The 19,341-nt window shown below is 33.8% G+C and overlaps 1 protein-coding gene across 1 annotated transcript in view; it reads left to right on the top strand.

Annotated features, from left to right (window-relative positions):
* Rnf17 (ring finger protein 17) overlaps positions 1-19,341 on the top strand; it is a 110,032-nt gene that overhangs the window by 62,587 nt on the left and 28,104 nt on the right. Inside the window, 8 exon segments of the mRNA XM_047553766.1 lie at positions 535-547; positions 550-687; positions 3,682-3,797; positions 5,375-5,495; positions 9,074-9,194; positions 16,798-17,025; positions 18,012-18,162; positions 18,314-18,432. Of these exon segments, the coding sequence (XP_047409722.1) occupies positions 535-547; positions 550-687; positions 3,682-3,797; positions 5,375-5,495; positions 9,074-9,194; positions 16,798-17,025; positions 18,012-18,162; positions 18,314-18,432 (1,007 nt within the window).

Below are 19,341 nucleotides of genomic sequence, written 5' to 3'. Positions count from 1 at the left end.
GGAGGGCTAGAGATATAGCTCCTTGGTAGAGCACTCATCATGTATGCCTGAAACCCTGGTTTCAATCCCCAGTACCACAAAAACAAAAGTTATGGAGATAAACAGAAACAATGTGTAATCTTGAGATTGAATACTGAATTGATCAGTTACAGAAAACTGAACATGGTCTAGAAGTACTAGTAGGAACACTTAGTGAAACAGTGAGAGTTTATAGAACAGTGTAGGTTACTAAATTGTATGTATTGTGTAGTCTAGTTTTGGTAGAAACAAAAGTTGGAGAGTAGGTGTCCAAAAATATCTGGAATATACACTGTTATCTAGTAAAATGCAATTTAATTTTATTTTTGTTATGTTTACTTAGGAGAATTTCATACTGCATCTACAAAAAAATTCCTAAAGTAAACTACATAACACATAATTGATTTATAACTAATGCCAGTTTTAATGTTTTATAATTTTATAAACGATACCCAAAACATACTTAAATTTTTAAGTTTCTATGTAACTATAGTGCTTTACCTGTTTATTTCTTAGATAGAAAACCTGGATTTTTATTTCTGTTAAAAACCATTGAGGAATTCTACAAAAGTGAAGATGGAGAAAATCTGGAAATTGTCTGTCCAGTTCAAGATCAAGCATGTGTAGCTAAGTTTGAAGATGGAGTTTGGTACCGAGCTAAAGTCACTGGTAGGAAAATACACACTATTTCCACAGAGAAATGTTAAACTTCAAGAGTAGGATTATTTGAGTTGATACAAATTAAATCTTGGAGATGGTATTATTTGATTTTACCATTTTTCTCTGCCATCTGTTAAATAATCCAGCAAGAACTCACTTTGGCAGGAAAGGTATTCATCTGCCACAGTTTTCAGCAGTGTTGAGATGGTGGGGCTGGTAAGAGGTATTTGCGTCATGGGGGTGGAACATTCATGAACAGATAAATGCCTTTCTTATAGAGCATTCTTGCTCTCAGGACTAGATTACTTACTAAGAGAACATGTTGTTATGAAGCGAGGCTGCTCCCAAGTTTTGTCTCTTACCTGTGCCCACTTGCCTTTCTACTTTCTACCATCTGTTGAAGAAAGGAGGCACAAAGTCCTTACTAGAAACTGAAAAGAAACTGGTGCCAGGATATAAGATTTCCTAGCCTCTAGAACTGTGAACCAAAATACACCATTTTGCTTTATAAATTACCCAGCATCAAGTATTCTGTTACAGCATCTGAAAGTAGACTAAGTCCTGTTCCTTTTATATGCTTCCTAGTTTGTAGACATATAACTTTTTATTTACAAGGTGAAGTTTAGTTTGATACTGCTTAAAATTTTTTCCCATTATTAAAGTAATTTAAGGTCCTTACCAATTACTTGTAATATACAGTAAGTTCCAGATCTTTTGTCAGAACTATTTAGTCTTCCAGCCTAAGTTTTCTTTTTGTCATTATTGATATTAATTCATTTAGGGGTAAGTTTCAAACTAGCTAAAATTTTTTCAGATATACTTTTCATAAACATCTTGGTCCATTTGTGCTGCTCTGCCAGAATACCACAGGCTGGTATTTTCTATTTAAAAATAAGAGGAAATGATTTCTCACAGTTCTGGAGGCCAGGAAGCCCAAATTAAGGGCACTGGTAAGGGCCTGGTCTTTCTGCTTCCAACTTGGAGCCTTTTGCTGCTTCCTCCAGAAAAAAACAAATGCCATGTACTCAGATGGCAAAAGGGCACAAAGGGAGTAAACTTCTCTTTATTAATAAATCTTTTACAAGGGCACTGAATTCTGTATATGGGTAGAGCTCTCATGACTTGGGCACCTCTTAGAGGCCACACCTCTTAATAAAGTGTTGTGTTAGGGATTAAATTTCAATGAATTTTGGAGGGGACAAAAACATTCAAACCTTAGCAAGAAAGTAGTATATACCACTACATCCCCAGTTCATTTTTAATTTTTGAGACAGGGTATTGATAAGTTGCTAATGGTCTTGCTAAGTTGCCAAGGCTGGCCTCAAACTTGTCCCTCCCAAGTTGCTGGGATTATAGGTGTGCACTCAAACTTGTCCCTCCCAAGTTGCTGGGATTATAGGTGTGCACCACTGCACCAGACAAGCAGTATATCATTGGATAAATATCTGTGGAACAGATAAAGCCATTTTTCATGTCACGTAAGGACTTTGCAACTACTTTTCAAATTAGAATTATTGGCTTTAAAACATGCATTTGATGAACAATAAGGCTTCTGAAATCTTTCAGTAGTAACATTTGGTGCAGTTTCCAAGGTGACTTTGAGGGTATAATGGAAAAGCATGTGTGACTCAGTTGACCTATCACCCTGTATCTTCGATAGCTCTATAGAAGTCCATCTTGAAGGTCATACTTGGTAATTTTTGTTGGTTTTATTTTCTAATGTCAGCCCCATTTAAAAACTAAATAATACTAAAAGATTTAGAAATCTCCTTCACCTCCTGTGTTTCAATTACTTTTCATTTTTTCAGGTGTTTCTTTTGGTATTTATTCTTCTAATAATTATTATTATTCCTTCTAATAATACATAAAATTTCAGTTGATACTTCAGATTTACATATTACTTGTAATTCTGTGAGATAAAAGTTTCAAATCTCTTCATAGCCCTTTGTCACTTCTTTCCCTTCTCCTGTACTGTACCACAGTTATTAGTTAAATTCGTATTGTGTAAATATGTTCACTGCTGAACCAGGTTGAAGTATACTTCAGCTCTATTTTGAGTAAATAATTGTTAATTTTTCACTTGTTAATTGTCTTAATTTGTGGCCACGTTTTCCTAATACTTCAAAAATTTTTCCACGTGATTAGACTTTTCAAATAATCTTAGTTTGATTTTTTTTTTTTTTTTAAACCATGGAAGCATTCTGTTTTCTTTAAATGGAGTGCTTACTATACATTTGTTATTCTGAAATTTTTTTCACTTGACAATACTCTTTGTTCTGCATTGTTTCCTTGTTTTCTGGATTCCATGTTTACCTCTTTATAGTATTCATTTATTTTGAAGGAACCACTTTCTAGTAGTTTCCTCAGAAAGAATAAAAAGGTAAATTTGAGACCTTCCTCTTATCTATTTGATCTGTTCTCATATGTGCCTGATAATTTGGGTAAAAATAATTTTCTTTAAAGTCCATCTTATATTCATCTACTTGTTTAAAATTTCATCTCCATTCAGAGTCTTAAGGAAAGGTTGGCATTGGTAGAGTTGGACATATTCTTCTAGCCTGAAGATTGCAATGGAAGCAGGGAGAAATTCCTCCACATTATTATGCCTATAATAGCCTGTGCTTTCTCAGTTATCACAGATATCCACAACCATAGGGTCTAAGTTGTGTGAAGTGTTATATTGAGTACCAATATTGTGCCACCTGCTTCCACTTCTTTGGAGCAGAGAATGCTGGACTTATTCCCATATTGAAATGACATATACTTGTATTTGTCCTTAAATTTGAAAATGATAGCAACAAGTTTCATACTACCTCCACATAATGTGCTGAGAAAGACTAAAGTCAACTACTCACTTTGTGAGTGATTTCACAAAGGTCAGTGTATGTTAGGGCTTTATTTAAACTTCGGTTTGAACCTCCCAAAAATTTATTTAAAGCATAGAAATTTAGACTGACATAGAAGTCTGTGAGTTTGCAATTCCTAATTTCATAACTTTTAAAGGATTGCCTGGACACCGGGAAGTTGAAGTTAAATATGTGGACTTCGGTAATACTGCAAAAATAACACTTAAGGAGATGCGCAAAATAAAAGATGAATTTCTGAATCACCCAGAGAAGGTAATCTATTTTCTATGAACCCTAGAGTTGGAATATTAAAGCAAATATGAAAGTATTTTTAAAGTCGTTTTTAACAGAAATGCTCTATTTTTTTAAATTCATTTTTATTGTAAACAAATGGGATACAACTTGTTTCTCTGTACACGAAGTACAGGCATACCATTTGTGTAATCATACATTTACCTAGGGTAATAGTTTTTGCTTCATTCTGTTATTTTTTTTCTTCCCTCCCACCCCTCTTATCCTTCTATACAGTCCCTCCTTCCTCCATTCTTATGTGTCGTCATCCGCTCACCAATGAGATCATTCATTCTTTGGTTTTTTGGGATTGGCTTATCGCAGCATGATGTTCTCCTATTTCATCCATTTGCCTGCAAATGTCATAATTTTATTATTTTTATGGCTGAGTAATATTCCATTGTGTGTGTGTGTGTGTGTGTGTATATATATATATATATATATATATATATATATATATATATACACACCACATTTTTTCTTTATCCATTCATCAGTTGAAGGACATCTAAATTGGTTCCACAATCTGGCTATTGTGAATTGAGCGGCTGTGAACATTGTTGTGGCTGCATCGCTGTAGTATGCTGACTTTAAGTCCTTTGGGTATAGGCCAAGGGGTGGGATAGCTGGATCAAATGGTGGTTCCATACCAGATTTTCTAAGGAATATCCACACTGCTTTCCAGAGTGGCTGCACTAATTTGCAGCCCCACCAGCAATGTATGATTGTACCTTTTTCTCCACATCCTTGCCAACACCTATTGTTGCTAGTATTCTTGATAATTGCCATTCTAATTGGGGTGAGATGGAATCTTAGGGTAGTTTTGATTTGCATCAGAAATGCTCTATTAAACACCATTTTTGTCTGTGAATGATTTCAAAGAACTGTACATAAGTATTGCTATAGTTACTATTGTAGCAATTGATGACTAGAAAAGGATAAGAAGGATTATTTCTAATTTATATTCTTCTGTTATTTAAATTATTAAGCTATGTTTTCCACTTGGAAAATGGGTAATATTATAGAAAAAGAAACTTGAAAATATAAGCAAGCAAAAGAGGGGAATCACTAAGAAAACATTGTTAAATATTTTTGGTATTTTTACTAGTAAGGTGCATCTTCTGTTTTTTTAAGAATTATAGAATCAGATTATAAATAGTTCTCAAGTCTGCTTTTCTCACTTAAAAATGTATCATGACTTTAACTTTTTAAATGAATGCTTATTATTTTGGTATGTGAATATCTAATATCCAAATACTCAGTTGATTCCAATTATTTGATTTATAAAGTACTTTTACAGGCACCTTCACACATTATTTGATTATTTATAAATTCAGACACAAAGATTTGTTTTGCTTTTTTTCTTTGTTTTTTGTTTTGGGTTTTTTGTTTGTTTTTTTTGCAGTATTAGGTATCAAACCCAGGGGCTCAAGCATGCTTTCAAGTACTGTGCACAGAGCTACATAAACATTAGTTTTCTACACATAAATAAAACTTTAATTATAAAATAACCAGAAGTTAAGCTTACTTTATTAATGGTGGAATTTTTTTTGACACAGGCAATTAAATGTAAGCTGGCACGTATTGAACCATGTAAAAGGACGATGCAGTGGTCCAAAAAAGCTAAAGAAAAATTTGAAGAAAAGGCTCAGGATAAATTCATGACTTGTTCAGTTATTAGTAAGTTATTTGAATTTTTATTTACTATATAATCATACATAATATTAAATAAGATTAGCATTACATAACTTTTGTCATATGTTAGGGTAAATTCAATGTGCTATGAGTACTAGTAGTAGTGAGAAGTAACATTGAGACCATATGATGAGATTATATCTTCCATAGGCTTTAGAGTCTAATCAGCCCTTGAGGTAAAAATTACCATTAAAGACCAAGTCACCCTTGAGGTGGGTGTGGTGGTATGCACCTATAGTCTCAGCTATTTGGAAAGTTGAAGCAAGAGGATCACTTGAGCCCAGAGTTCAAGGCCAGCTTGGGCAACATAGCATAATAAACACAGTTATCTCATACTAGACAGAGGAGACAAAGGTGCCAAATTGGAGAAAAGATAGCATATTCAACAAATGGTGCTGGGAAAACTGAAAATCCATATGTAATAAAATTAAACCTCTGTCTCTCACCCTGCACAAAAATTATCTCAAAGTGGATCAAAGACTTAGGCACTAAAGCAGAGACCCTGCACCTAGTAAAAGAAAAAGTAGACCCAAATCTTCATGTTGGCCTAGAACCTGACTTCCTTAACAAGACTCCTAAAGTGCAAGAAGTAAAATTAAGAATCAATAAATGGGATGGATTCACACTAAGAAGCTTCTTCTCAGCAAAGGAAACAATCAATAATTTGAAGAGAGAACCTACAGAATGGGAAAAAATCTTTACTGCACAAACCTCAGATAGAGTACTAATTTCCAAGATATATAAAAAATTCAAAAAACTTAACACCAAAATATAATAATAATCCAATCAATAAATGGACTAAGAAACTGAACAGACACTTCACAGAAGAAATAAATCAATCAGGAAACATATGAAAAAGTGTTCATCATCTCTTGCAATTAGAGAAAATACAAATGCTCTAAGATTTCATCTCACTTCGGTCAGAATGGCAGTTATCAAGAATACAAGCAATAATAAGTGTTGGCAAGAATGTGGGGAAAAAGGTACTCTCATACATTGCTGGTGGGAGTGCAGATTGGTGCAACCACTATGGAAAGCAATATGGAGAGTTCTCAGAAAACTTGGAATGGATCCACCATTTGACCCAGCTATTCCACTCTTTGGCGTATACCCAAAGGACTTAAAATTAGCATACTACAGTGATGCAGCCACATCAATATTTATAGCAGCTCAATTCACAATAGCTAGATTGTGGAACTAACCTAGATGCTCTTCAACATATAAATGGATTAAGAAAATGTGGTACATATACACAATGGGATATTACTCAACCTTGAAGAATGAAATTATGGCATTTGCAGGTAAATGGATGGATCTGGAGAATATTATGCTAAGTAAAATAAGCTAGTCCCACAAAACCAAAGGCCAAATGTTTTCTCTGATAATCAGATGCTGATCCATAGTGGGAGTAGGTAGGGAAGAATGAAGGAACTTTGGATTGTACAGAGGGGATTGAGAGGAGGGGTGGGACAGGAGGTGGGGATAAGAAGGGTGGTAGATTGAGACATATTATTACCCTATATACATGTATGAAAAGTTTTTTTTTTAATATTTATCACTGTCAATAAAAAAAATTAATGAAAATAAAGTTTTAAAAAATTTTTAAAATTTAAATGAACTGTTAAAGGTCATATAACTTATAAATGATAGAGTATCTGATAATTTATTCACTTTATTAATTCAAGAAATTGTTTAGAATAAATAGTTTAGTTGAAGAGGAATATGATTATAGAAATTGCATCCTTAGTCTATAAGATTTTTATATTCAGCTTCTCCGAAATGAATAAACTAAAAGACATCCTAGTCCTTCAGCAGCCTCCATTCATTTTGAGCCAGTTTTAATCTGGATAACTACTTCCCAACTTTCCTTTGTCATTGTGTTCTATTGGTTTTTAGCTCTCTCCTTGATAATCTTCCCACGGATAATACATCAAAACATAGGTTTCTTTCTTGATTCCTCTTGTTTACTTATTTTTTATGCAATTATATCTAGCACTAGTTGTAGCATAATTATTAACCTACGTAACTTGATTTAAGGAGTGTCTTTCCCCATTCACCTTTACAATGATAAGATTGGGACTTGGAACATATTTAATAAAGTAAGTTACCACAGGTAAGATTGGGAGTTTCCCATTAATATATATTGTCACTTTCTAAAGAAAGGGACATTCAAATTAAATTTTGGAGGAAAGCAGGGAAGATGGTAAAGGTACAGAACAGAGGGAAAGTTGCCCCTATTGGAACAAAGAATTTCATGGATGAGAAGTATGAAACCAAAGAACTAAAAGGACATAGGAGATGGAAAGTAGAATGATCAGAGTTTGCTGAGATTCAACACTGCTTAGCCTTTTGTTTCTAGGTAACTCATCTGGGCCACTGAAAACTAGCCAGGATTGATTTTTCAGTTCTTGGGGAAGAAAAATTCTAATATGTGTGTACTTTTGTAACTGGGTAATGCAGAATGTTATTGCTGGTATGGTGTTTTTGGGTTTTGTTTTTATACCAGGGATTGACTGTACCCCTGCTGTAAATCCTGAGCCCTTTGTTTTTTTATTGTGAGATAAGGTTTTGCTTAGTTGCTTAGGATCTTACTGAGTTATTGAGACTGTCCTCAAACTTGAAAGCCTCCTGCTTCAACTTCCCCAGTCACTGAGATTACAGGCATATGCCACCATGCCCTACAATGATTATGTTCTTTTGGAATTATCATTCTGACCAGCCACTACTAGCTACTGTTATAGAAAAACTGTAGACATATATTGATCTCAGTGCATATTTTAGAGATGTATGTTTCTCAAAGAAATTACGCTTTATCACTTACTTATGAGCAAGTTCCCTGTGCTTTATACCATAAAAAAAGTAAATAGGCATTTAAGATGTAAATTCTACCCTAGGTTAATTCCTGCTGTAGTTTAAGAAATAGATCTGATCAAGTAACCAATTTTAGTTTTCTAAAAGAAAAATTAAATGGTTTGTCCTAAAAAACAAAGGAATAGGAAAAATATTCCAGTTAATTGAGAGTTCTAGTTTGAGTTGTTGCATTTTAAACTTTGTACCATACTTACCGATGTGGTGGTGCAGGCTTATAATCCTAGGTATTTAGTAAGAGGATAAGGCAGGAAGATCACCTGGGCAGTATAATAAGACTCAAAGAAAAAAAAAAAAAGCTATAAACCTTCACAAATAATGACTGACCTGAGTTTAATTTTATTCACTTGTGTGTTTTTGGAACTTGATTGGATTACACAGAACATTGTAAGAATACTACAGAATAATACTTCTGAATCCAAAAGGTTTAAACTGATTTGGGTTTGCTATAGAAACAATGGCACAAAATAACCTAAAATAGAATTTGTACTAATTTGTATATGACAAATAATATTGACAATTCAGTATGAATGCAAAATACTACTTTAACCTCTAGACAGAGACTGTAACATATTCAGCAAGAAATCTCATGTATGCCCAAAAAAAATTGTTTCCAATTTTTTAAAAAATTTTCATTTAGTCTATTTTGCAACATATTTCTTTCTTTCCCCAAACTAGTCTTTATGTTTTTGCAGAAATTTTAGAAGATAATGTGCTCTTAGTTGAGCTTTTTGATTCTTTTGCTGCTCCTGGAATGACTCCTATTAGTATTAATGACCAGCTAGTGAAGGAAGGACTAGCATCTTATGAAGTAGGGTAAGTATACAGGTAAACTTTTACTTTTAATTCATATGTAACATTTCAGTCACAAGAAGGGAAACTGGAATTTCCTGTTCCTTTATCAGAAAAAAATAGAGGTAAAATAATTGAGTTGTTAGTCTAAGGAAGTAAAATGACTTTTTACCCTCATCCCTAAGTAACCTGAAAACCACAGAAAAGCTTCTCAAGATCAAGGATGTTTCTTAGAAAAAGAGACTGGCATCTTATTTCTAAGTGGAATATCTGCTTAGGCAGCCCTTGTAACTATTTTACAAAGGGAATTGGAAAGAGAAATGTTAAGATAGAGAATAAGCACAGTAGTATTCACATTTGGAGAAATGTGAATTTTCCTAGGTTCAGGTTTAAAGATAACTAAGCTTAAATCATTTTGCTCATAACCACCAAAGACTAACCAGTGGTATAAGTGACCCCAGAAGCAGGACCACAAAGTATTGGTAAGGTTGAATGGGAAGGTTTGTCAGTCAAGACCAAGAATTCTTCCACAATAGAAACTTGTGCAGAAGTAGTGAACTCTTCAGAGTCTTCTAAAGAACTTCCATATATAGCCCTCAAGAAACCCAGTATTTTGATAGCACCCACACATAATTCTTGTTAGCATAAGCCAAAATAACAGGGACACCTAACAGAAACCTGCTATGACTCGTGTTAGTATTAATAGTCTGTGATAGTGCTCTCCCTGCCTACCCTAACGCTGGAGGAACTAGAAGCAGAAGAAAGAGGGCTTGTTCTTTTATACTAAATCACAAGTGAGGGAGGAAAAGAAATGAAGAGTAAACATTTAAACTATATTGGACTAAGTTTTTCTTTTTGAAGTTAGAGTTACTAAGCTGTGGTTATATATAGTAAAAAGTCACTGTTTAGGTACACAGTTAAATGAATTTTGACCAACATGTAGTGTCATATAAATGTCATCCCAGTCAAGATACAGAATGTCACTGGGCACATGTTCCATGCCTGTAATCTCAGTGACTTGGGAGTCTGAAGCAGGAGGATTGACAGTTTGAAGCCAGCCTTGGCAACATATATCAAGACCCTAAGCAACTTAGTGAGATCCTGTCTCAAAATATAAAAAGTGCCAGGGATATAGCTCCGTGGTAAAGCACTCCTAAGTTTTATCCCCAGTACCAAAAAAGAAAGAATAAAAGATATAGAATGTCACATGTTCCTTTATGCCCTGATAGTCAGTTCCCTTCCTCTGTAGTAACCCTTAGCAACCACTGATCTAATTTCTGTCCCTATAATTCTGACTTTCCTACGTGTAAACAGCTTCATGTAAACAGAATCATATATTGCCTTTTGTGTCTGGCTTCTTTCATTTAGCATAACACTTTTAAGATTGTTACATACTGTTGCATTTTGTTTCTTTTTATTGCTAATTAGTATTCCATTATACAGATGTACAGTTTTATTCATCCACCAATTGATGAACTTTTAGATTATTTCCAGTTGGGGGCAATTTCGTGAATAAAGGTACTATAAACATTTGTATACAGGTCTTTGTGTCAATATATATATCATTTTCTCTTGAGTAAATATCTAACAATAGGACTGCTGGTTGTATGGTAAGTGTAGTTTTTACTTTATAACAGCCAAATGATGGTTTATGATGTTTGTGTTCATAAAATATAATAAAAAATCAGAATAATTGTTACATGCTGTTAGTCATGTATTTTGAAATATATATAAGCTATTGACTGAATTGAATTTTTATGGAAGTCCTATTATGAAGAGACTTTGCGGTGCTGGTTATTGAACCCAGGGCCTTGTGCTTGTGAGGCAAGCACTCTACCACCTGATATATCCCAGCCCCTGAAGACATTTATTTTTAATTCTTTATATTATTTAAGTATGAAGTTATTAAGGAATGGTAATAACTTCCTAATGATTGGTGGTAGGGAATTGTTCTTAAATGCTTTCTGTAATTACAAACACACCCCTGCACACCAGTGGGTCAAAGAAGAAATCAAAAAGGAAATTAAGGGACTGGGGAGATAGCTCAATTGGTAGCCCTGGGTTCAATCCCCCACACCCCAAAAAATAGGAAATTAAAAAAATATCCTGAGACAAATGAAACTAGAAGCACAATATACTAAAACTTATGAAACAAAGCAAAAATAGTTCTAAGGGGGAAGCTTATAGTGATAAGTGCCTATATCAGAAAGAAGAAAGATCTCAAAGCAACCTAACTCCACCTCAGTGAACTAGAAAAAGAACAAACTAAACCCAAAATCAGCAGAAGGGAATAAATAATAAAAATTAGAGCAGAAATAATGGAAACAAGACTAGAAAAACAGTAGAACAAAAGCAGTTGCTATTATTTGGATGTTTAATGTCTCCAAAATGTCAATTTGTTAAAGGTTTGGGTGCGTAAGGTGACACTATTGAGAGGTGTGGTGGAAATTTAGAAGGTGATGCTTGTGGAAGTTGTAAGTTCATTGGGGGGTATGCCCTGGAACCCCTTCCTATCTCTTGATTGCTTCCTGGCTGTGAGGAGAGTGGTTTTACTCTGCCGTGTACTCCTGCCATGATGTACTGCTTTACCACAGGCCCAAAGCACTGTGACCAGTCAGTCACGTACTGGAACCTTTAAGACAGTGAGCCAAAATAAATCTTTACTCTTTATAAGTTAATTTTCTCAGGTATTCCCTTACAGTGACAGAAAGCTAACTAAAACAGCAGTGAAACTAAGAGTTGATTTTTTTGTAAAGACAAGCAAAATGGACAAACTTTCAGCCAGACTAATCAAGAAAAAAAGAAAAACTCAATAAAGAAAAGAATATTACAAGTGATATCCTTTGTATATTTGATATTTGAACAAATACAAAGGATTATAGAGACTTCCATGTTACACTTACTATGCCAACAAATTTGGATAATCCAGAAGTTAATAAATTCCTAAAACATACAACCTTCCAAGATTGAATCATGAGGAAAGAATCCAAACAGACCAATAATGAGATTGAATTACCTTTTCTAAAAGTCTCCCATCAAAGAAAAGCCCAGGATATTTTTACTTCATTGCTGAATTCTACCAAATATCTAAAGAATTAATACCAATCCTTATCAAATTCTTCTAAAAAATTAAAGGGAACACTTCTTCCAAAATCATGAGGCCAGTATTATCCTGACACTACAGCTCAAAAAGAACAGAACAAAAAATTACAGGTCAGTATCCCTTACAAACACAGATGATTAATAATCTAGAAGTAAAAGAGAATTACTTCAACATAATCAAATTCATACATGAAAAACTCACATCAAATATCATAATGGTGAAAACTTTCCCCTGAGATCAGGAATAAGACATGGATAACTACTTTTGCTATTTCTGTTCAATATAGTACTAGAAGTCCTAGCAAGAGCATTTAGGCAAGAAAAAATGAGACATCCAACATGGAAAGGAAGAGGTAAGATTATCTCTGCAGGTGATATGAACTTATATTAGAAAACCTTAAAAGACTTTACAAACTATTAGAATTAATAAGTGAATTGGTCAAAAAAGCAGGATACAAAGTCACACAAAATTAATTGCGTTTTTACATCCTGACAGTGAACAATCTAAAAAGAAAAACAGTTCTTTTTGTAGAATAGCACCTAGAAGAATGAGGTACTTTAAAGAATTAACTAAAGATGTGAGAGACTTATACAGTGAAAACTAGAAACCATTTCTGAAAGATGTTAAAGAAAATGAATGGAATAACATCCTACATTCATAGATTAGAAGACTTGATATTGTTAAGATGTCATTCCCACCCAGAGTGATCAGCAGATTAATTCCCTGTCAGAATCCCAATGACATTTTTTATAGAAATAGAAAAACGCATTCTAAAATTCACATGAAATTTCAAGTGACCCTGAGTAGCCACAACAATCCTGAAACAGGACAATATGGAAGACTTTACACATTATGATCTCAAAACTTACTATAATGCTACTATAATCAAAACAGTATTATACCAGCAGAAGGATATACATACAGACCAACAGAGTAGAATCTAGAATCCAGAAACAAACCCTATCACATAGATAAGTTGATCTTTAACCAAAATGTCAGGATGGTTTAGTGAGGAAGGGACAATTTTTAACAAAAGGTGCTAGAGGAAACATGCACATCCATGTGCAAAAGAATGAAGTTGAACCCTCACCTGACACCATATACAAAACTAACTCAAAATGTATTCATGGCCTCCAGTGTAAGACCTAAAACTGTAAAACTCTTAGAAGATAAGACAAAAAGCTTCATACACTGGATTTGTCAGTGATTTTTGTTTATATCAAATGCCCAACCAGGCCCAGTGGCACATGCCTATAATCCCAGCACCTTAGGAGACTGAGACAAGAGACCAAGTTTAAGACCTCAGCAATTTTCAAGGCCATGTCTTAAAAAGGATTAGTGATATAATAAAGTGGTAAAGTGTCCCTGATTTCAGTTCCTAATACTTAAATTTTATTAAAAAGGCACAAGCAGTTTAAAAAACACAAATCAGACTAAAAATTTAAAACGTGTGCACCTGAAGATACTCTCAATAGAATAAAAAGGCAACCCACAGAATAAGAGAAAATATTTTCAAAGCATGTATCTGTTAAAGGATTAATTATCTAGAATATGTAGAAGACTACTGAAACAACACCCAGTACAAAAATGAGCAAAGGAGTTGAATAGACATTGTATAAAGAAGATACAGTTGGCCAATGAGCACATGAAAAAATGCTCAATATCACTAACCATTAGAGAAATGCATACCAAAACTATCATAAAATACCATCTCACACCCATTAGAACGGCTACTAGAAAAAAAAGTGTCGAGGATGTAGAGAAATTGAATCCATTGATGGCAACGTAAAAAGGTACAGCTACTGTGGGAAACGGCATGGCAGTTCCTCAAAAAATTAAAAATTCCCGATTGATCCAGCATTTCTACTTCTGGGTATATACTCAAATGAATTGAAATAAGAGTCTCAAACAGATATTTGTACATTCATTTCCATAATCACACTATTTTTAGTAGGTAAAGCATGGAAGTGACCCAGATGTCCTTCAGTAGATGAATAGATAAGCAAAATGTGCTTTGTAATAAAATATATTATTCAGCCATTAAAAAGAACAGAACCAGGTGTAATCCCAACAACATAGGAGGATCACAAGTTTGAGGCCAGTCACAGCAACTTAGTAAAATAAAAACTAAAGTGGGTTGGGGATATGGCTCAGTGGTAAAGCTCCCAGGGTTCAATCCCCAGTACCATAAAAAAGAAACAAATTCTGATATATGGTTCCATAATAGATGAAACTTTGCTATATTAAAATAAGCCATCACAAAAAGACAAATACCATATGTTGACACTTACAGGGAATGGTTATAGTAGTTTAAGTCATAGAGACAAAGAATAGTGGTTGCCAGTGACTATGGAGGTAGGAAGAAATGGGAGTGCGTTAGTGTTTAATGAGTATGAATAGAGGAGTTTCAGCTCTACAAAGTGAATAGAGTTCTGCAGATGGTGGTGATGAGTGCACAACGATATGTCTACTTAATGACTTGAAATGTACACTTAAAATGGTTATGATAGTAAATTTTACATTTCGTGCTTTTAGTACAGTTTTTTTAAATTGAACATTCATTGGGAAATTTTTCAAAAACACATTGCTTTGGCCCCTCCCAAGGCACTCACACAGTGGGTCCAGAAGCTTAAATTTCATTTGAGTGTATCTACATCTGGCTGGGCAACCCCAGCCAGTCTCATTGCCCCTCACAAACCCAGATTTCCATCATCTGACCCACTGTTCTCATTGTGTCTGTTGCCCATGCTCAAATTAAAACATGAGTTTCCCTTGATCAGTGACTTTCCTGATAATAACCTGAGAATTGAGAAGAAAAAGAATTTCCATAACCTACTACTTTTTTTTTTTTTTCCTTTCTTCCTTTTGATTGAACCCATGGGTGCTTAGCCACGGAGCTACAGAGGATTTAGCTTTTTATTTTTTAGTTTAAGAGGGTCTTGCAAGTTGCTAAAGCAGGCCTCAAATTTGGCAATACTTCTGCCTTCAGCTTCCCTACACTTAATTGTATCATGCTTACCATCCTTTACGAAAAAAAGTAATGTTCCCTAAATAGTCTGACCCTTGCCTACTACAAGTCCCACACCATTTTCTTTTGTCTTACTATGTCAAAGCTATATGTTTTCTTGCAGTTCCCGAATACATAGCTAACTCCTACTTATTTTAAATCTCAACTGAAATATCAGATATTCAGCCTCAACTCCTACATTAGATTAGATTTTGTTGCCCTGTGTCCCTGTTGTTTTCCTTTGTAATCTTGTTTGTATTATAATTTATTTACCTAATTCTCTTAGTAACACCATATAGTAGTGCCCCCCATCCATGGTTTTGCTTTCCATGGTTTGTTATAGTTAACTATAGTCTGAAAGTATTAAACAGAAACTTTGAGAAATAATTTGTAAGTTTTAAATAAATTTGTTATAGTGTTAAAATTCTGTTTTGATGTTTATCTCTTACTATACTAAATTCATAAATTAAACTTCACTATAGGTACATATGTATGGAAAAACATATGTATATATGCTGGCTTGGTACCATCCACTGGGGACTTAAAATATTTCCACCTGGGATAACGGGTGACTACTAAAAACTTCTAAGGACAAGAACTCTACCTATTTTCTTCACTGCCATACCTAGCACTATGCTTAGAGGCTCACAATACCTACCCAATAAATATTAACTGATTGGAGAAGATAAATATGTCAGTCTGGAGTCAGAAGACAAACCTGGTTAGGTGATTTAATTTGGGTTATGCAACATTTAAATAAAGAGACCATGATGAGAATGAGTGAAATCCTTTCCATCTTTCATTCCAATATCTCAGATGCAATCTGAGGATTATTACTTACGGGAAAGAAAGAAAGAGGTCCTAAAGAACTCGAGACTGAAGTACAATGAGGAACTGAAGGAAGATAGTATTTCAAGAAGAGAAAGAGTAGCTAGTGCTGAGAATTCAAGAAAGAACTGAAAATTATTCATTGGCTTTAACAACAAACATTTTTAGTCACCTTGGTGAGCTGAATCTTAGCTTATAGTGAAAAAAATTCAAAGTTTATTCAGGTAGAAACAACATCTAGTCATCTGCAGTTAGTCTAATCTTTTAAACATTACTTCAAAATCACTTCATTCAGTGATGTTGCTTCTTAATACATGTTAATAGTAATTTTCCAACTCGTATTCTCAAAATAGCAATTGGATTGATATTTTTTAGTCAAAGAAAAATATTCAAGTTGTCAACATGAATTCTTCTATTCCTTCGTAAGTGCAAAATATCAGTGCAAGCATTGAAGTTATAAGCAAAGTTGGTATTTATAACTGTGTGTTTAAAATAGAAAATTTAGTTTTTAGTTTGTTTTCTTCTTGTACTTTGGTTTTTAGAACATTTTTAATGACTAAATTTAGTTATTGTATCAAAACTGGAAGGCAATAAATCATGGCTAAAACTTGTTTATCTCTAAACCTAAGCAAATACAAATATAAATGTTTTGCTAATTATTCTTTTTGCTGACTTCTGTTATTTTTCAGATATACACTCAAAGATAATTCTAAAAAGCATATAGAAGTATGGGATCCTTCTCCAGAAGAAATTATTTCAAATGAAGTAAACAACTTAAGTCCTATGTCTGTAAAATCTCTACCTAATGAGAATTTCCAGTCACTTTATAATAAGGAATTGCCTGTGCATATCTGTAATGTAATATCTCCTGAGAAGATTTATGTTCAGTGGTTATTAACAGAAAACTTACTTAATAGGTATAACATATGGAAAACATATTCTTCCTATATTTTGTTTCAAAGATACACAAGTTTTAAATGTAGAATTCTGAAAATAGCAAAATTTTATATCAACTTCATTTTAATTTTTCTGCATTTTATTGGTGCATTATAGTTGTACTTAATGATGGGATTTGTTGTTACATGTGTGTACATGCACACAATGTAACAATATAATTCATTCAGTATTGCTTCCCAATATTTCCCTCCCCACTCTCTACCACTTGGTCCCATTCCTCTACTGATCTCCCGTTGATTTTCATGAGATCACTCCCACCATTTTCCTTTTTCCTCCCTAGCTTCCACATATGAGAGGAAATAATTGACCATTGATTGTCTGAGTTTGATTTATTTCACTCAACATAATGGTCTCTAGTTCCATTTTTCTGCAAATGACATGATTTCATTAAAATAGCAAAATTATTTGAACTAAATAGTGTCTAAACTAAAAGTTTAAAAATAGTATATTTCTTACTATATTAGGATTTGTTTACCCCACAAATAATTATTGACCATCTATTCCATGGCAGTGTGCAGTTAGGTGTTGGGAATAACAGTGGTAAAGAAACATAAGTTGTTACTATCATGGAGCTTAAATTATAATGGAGAGATGATGAACAAATAAAACTTAGTATGGCAGGTATGTTACAGATGATAAAAAAAAAAAGTATTTGGGGAGGAAGGTAATTTTTAAGAGGAAAACCTCAAAGACAGTGAAATTTACCTTTGAAATGGGCTCTGGAGAAGGTAGGAAGGAATAATCTCCTCTAAGCATCTAAGGAAAGTTTATCTCAGGCAAAGGGAAGAGCTGGTTCTATGGCCTGAGGTGGAAATATGCTGAGTACATTTAGGGAAAAACAGTTTGGCTGAAGTGGAATGACCAATAGGGGACAGTAGAATACATGTTGTCAGAGAATTATAAGAAAAAATTTTTTGAAAGTTAAACATTTTTAATCTTTATATAGTTTAGAAGAAAAGATGATAACTGCTTATGAAAACAAAGAATGGGAACCTATTAAATGGGAAAATGATATGCATTGTGCTGTTAAGGTCCCAGATAAAAATCAGTGGCGAAGAGGCCAGATCATCAGGATGGTCACAGACACATTGGTGGAGGTAAATGCAGTTATAAATACAATTGTGAAAATAAATGCATTTTTGGATTTTTACTGCGGTTATTTAATCCACTTTTTGTTATGCTTTTCAATTTGCAAAATTGTTTTTTAAATGTTGTCTTTCCATGTTCTTAAAATTACTATTTTCATAGGTCTTGCTGTATGACGTGGGTGTTGAACTAGTAGTGAATATTAGCTGTTTAAGAGAACTTCAAGAAAATCTGAAGACAATGGGAAGATTATCTTTGGAATGCTCTCTCGTTGATATAAGGTAGTTTTTAGCTGAATAAATTAATTTTCTCTACTGAATATTATCATTTTAAATATTTCTCTTTTTTGGGTGGGTTCTTATCAGTATTAAATTAGGTAACATGTCCTGAAATTGTCATAAAGTCTAGCTAACTCAGGTTTTAACAGGAGGAAAAGATAAATATTTGGAGGAAATAAATTTAGTGGCATTAAGGAAATAGATTCTAGTGAGTGTGAATGCTATCTAGGTAGAATTCAAACTGCTCAGTATAAAAATCTTTGAGGAACAACAAAGACAGATAGAAATAAATATACTTGGTAAATTTAGAATTGCGTGGAAAACTAAATATACATATTACCAAAAAAGAGTACATTATAGAAGATTCTGGGAAAATGCATTGGCATAATTTTTTAATCTACTAGAATTCCACAATAAAAATAGTGCAACTTGGATAGTAAAACTAAAGACTGTGCATACTGTGCAAAAAAAAAAAAAGTTGACGACGAGTGACTTTTTTTTTTATTTTCCCAGTATGCTCTTTTTTTTTTTTAATCAAAATGTGTCATCTTTATTCAAACAAGTGACTCTTGTGACCTCCTAAATTTTAACAGGTGGGACATTCTTTGCACCAAGACCCTCAGTAATCAGCATTTGTATGGAAGGAGATGGAAGAAAAGCAGATTGGGATTTTGACAGTTCTGAGAATAGAAATTAGCCACAGTATTTCACAGGGGCATGTAGGCTGAAGTGAGAAGGGAATAATACAGGATGGAATTCATAATTAAAATCAGGAAATCTATAATGTGTCATAGTTTCCTTTTTAGCCATATAACCTCTTCAGAGTAAACTGACATTCCTTTCCATGAGGAGAAACTGCTGGGCATACAGTTCAATTTGAGCAAAACAGCAGGCAAAGAAGAGAAAAGATCC

This window comes from Sciurus carolinensis, chromosome 5 (genome assembly GCF_902686445.1).
Source record: "Sciurus carolinensis chromosome 5, mSciCar1.2, whole genome shotgun sequence".
NCBI classification, from domain to species: Eukaryota; Metazoa; Chordata; class Mammalia; order Rodentia; family Sciuridae; genus Sciurus; species Sciurus carolinensis.
This window is presented reverse-complemented; position numbering and strand designations above follow the sequence as displayed.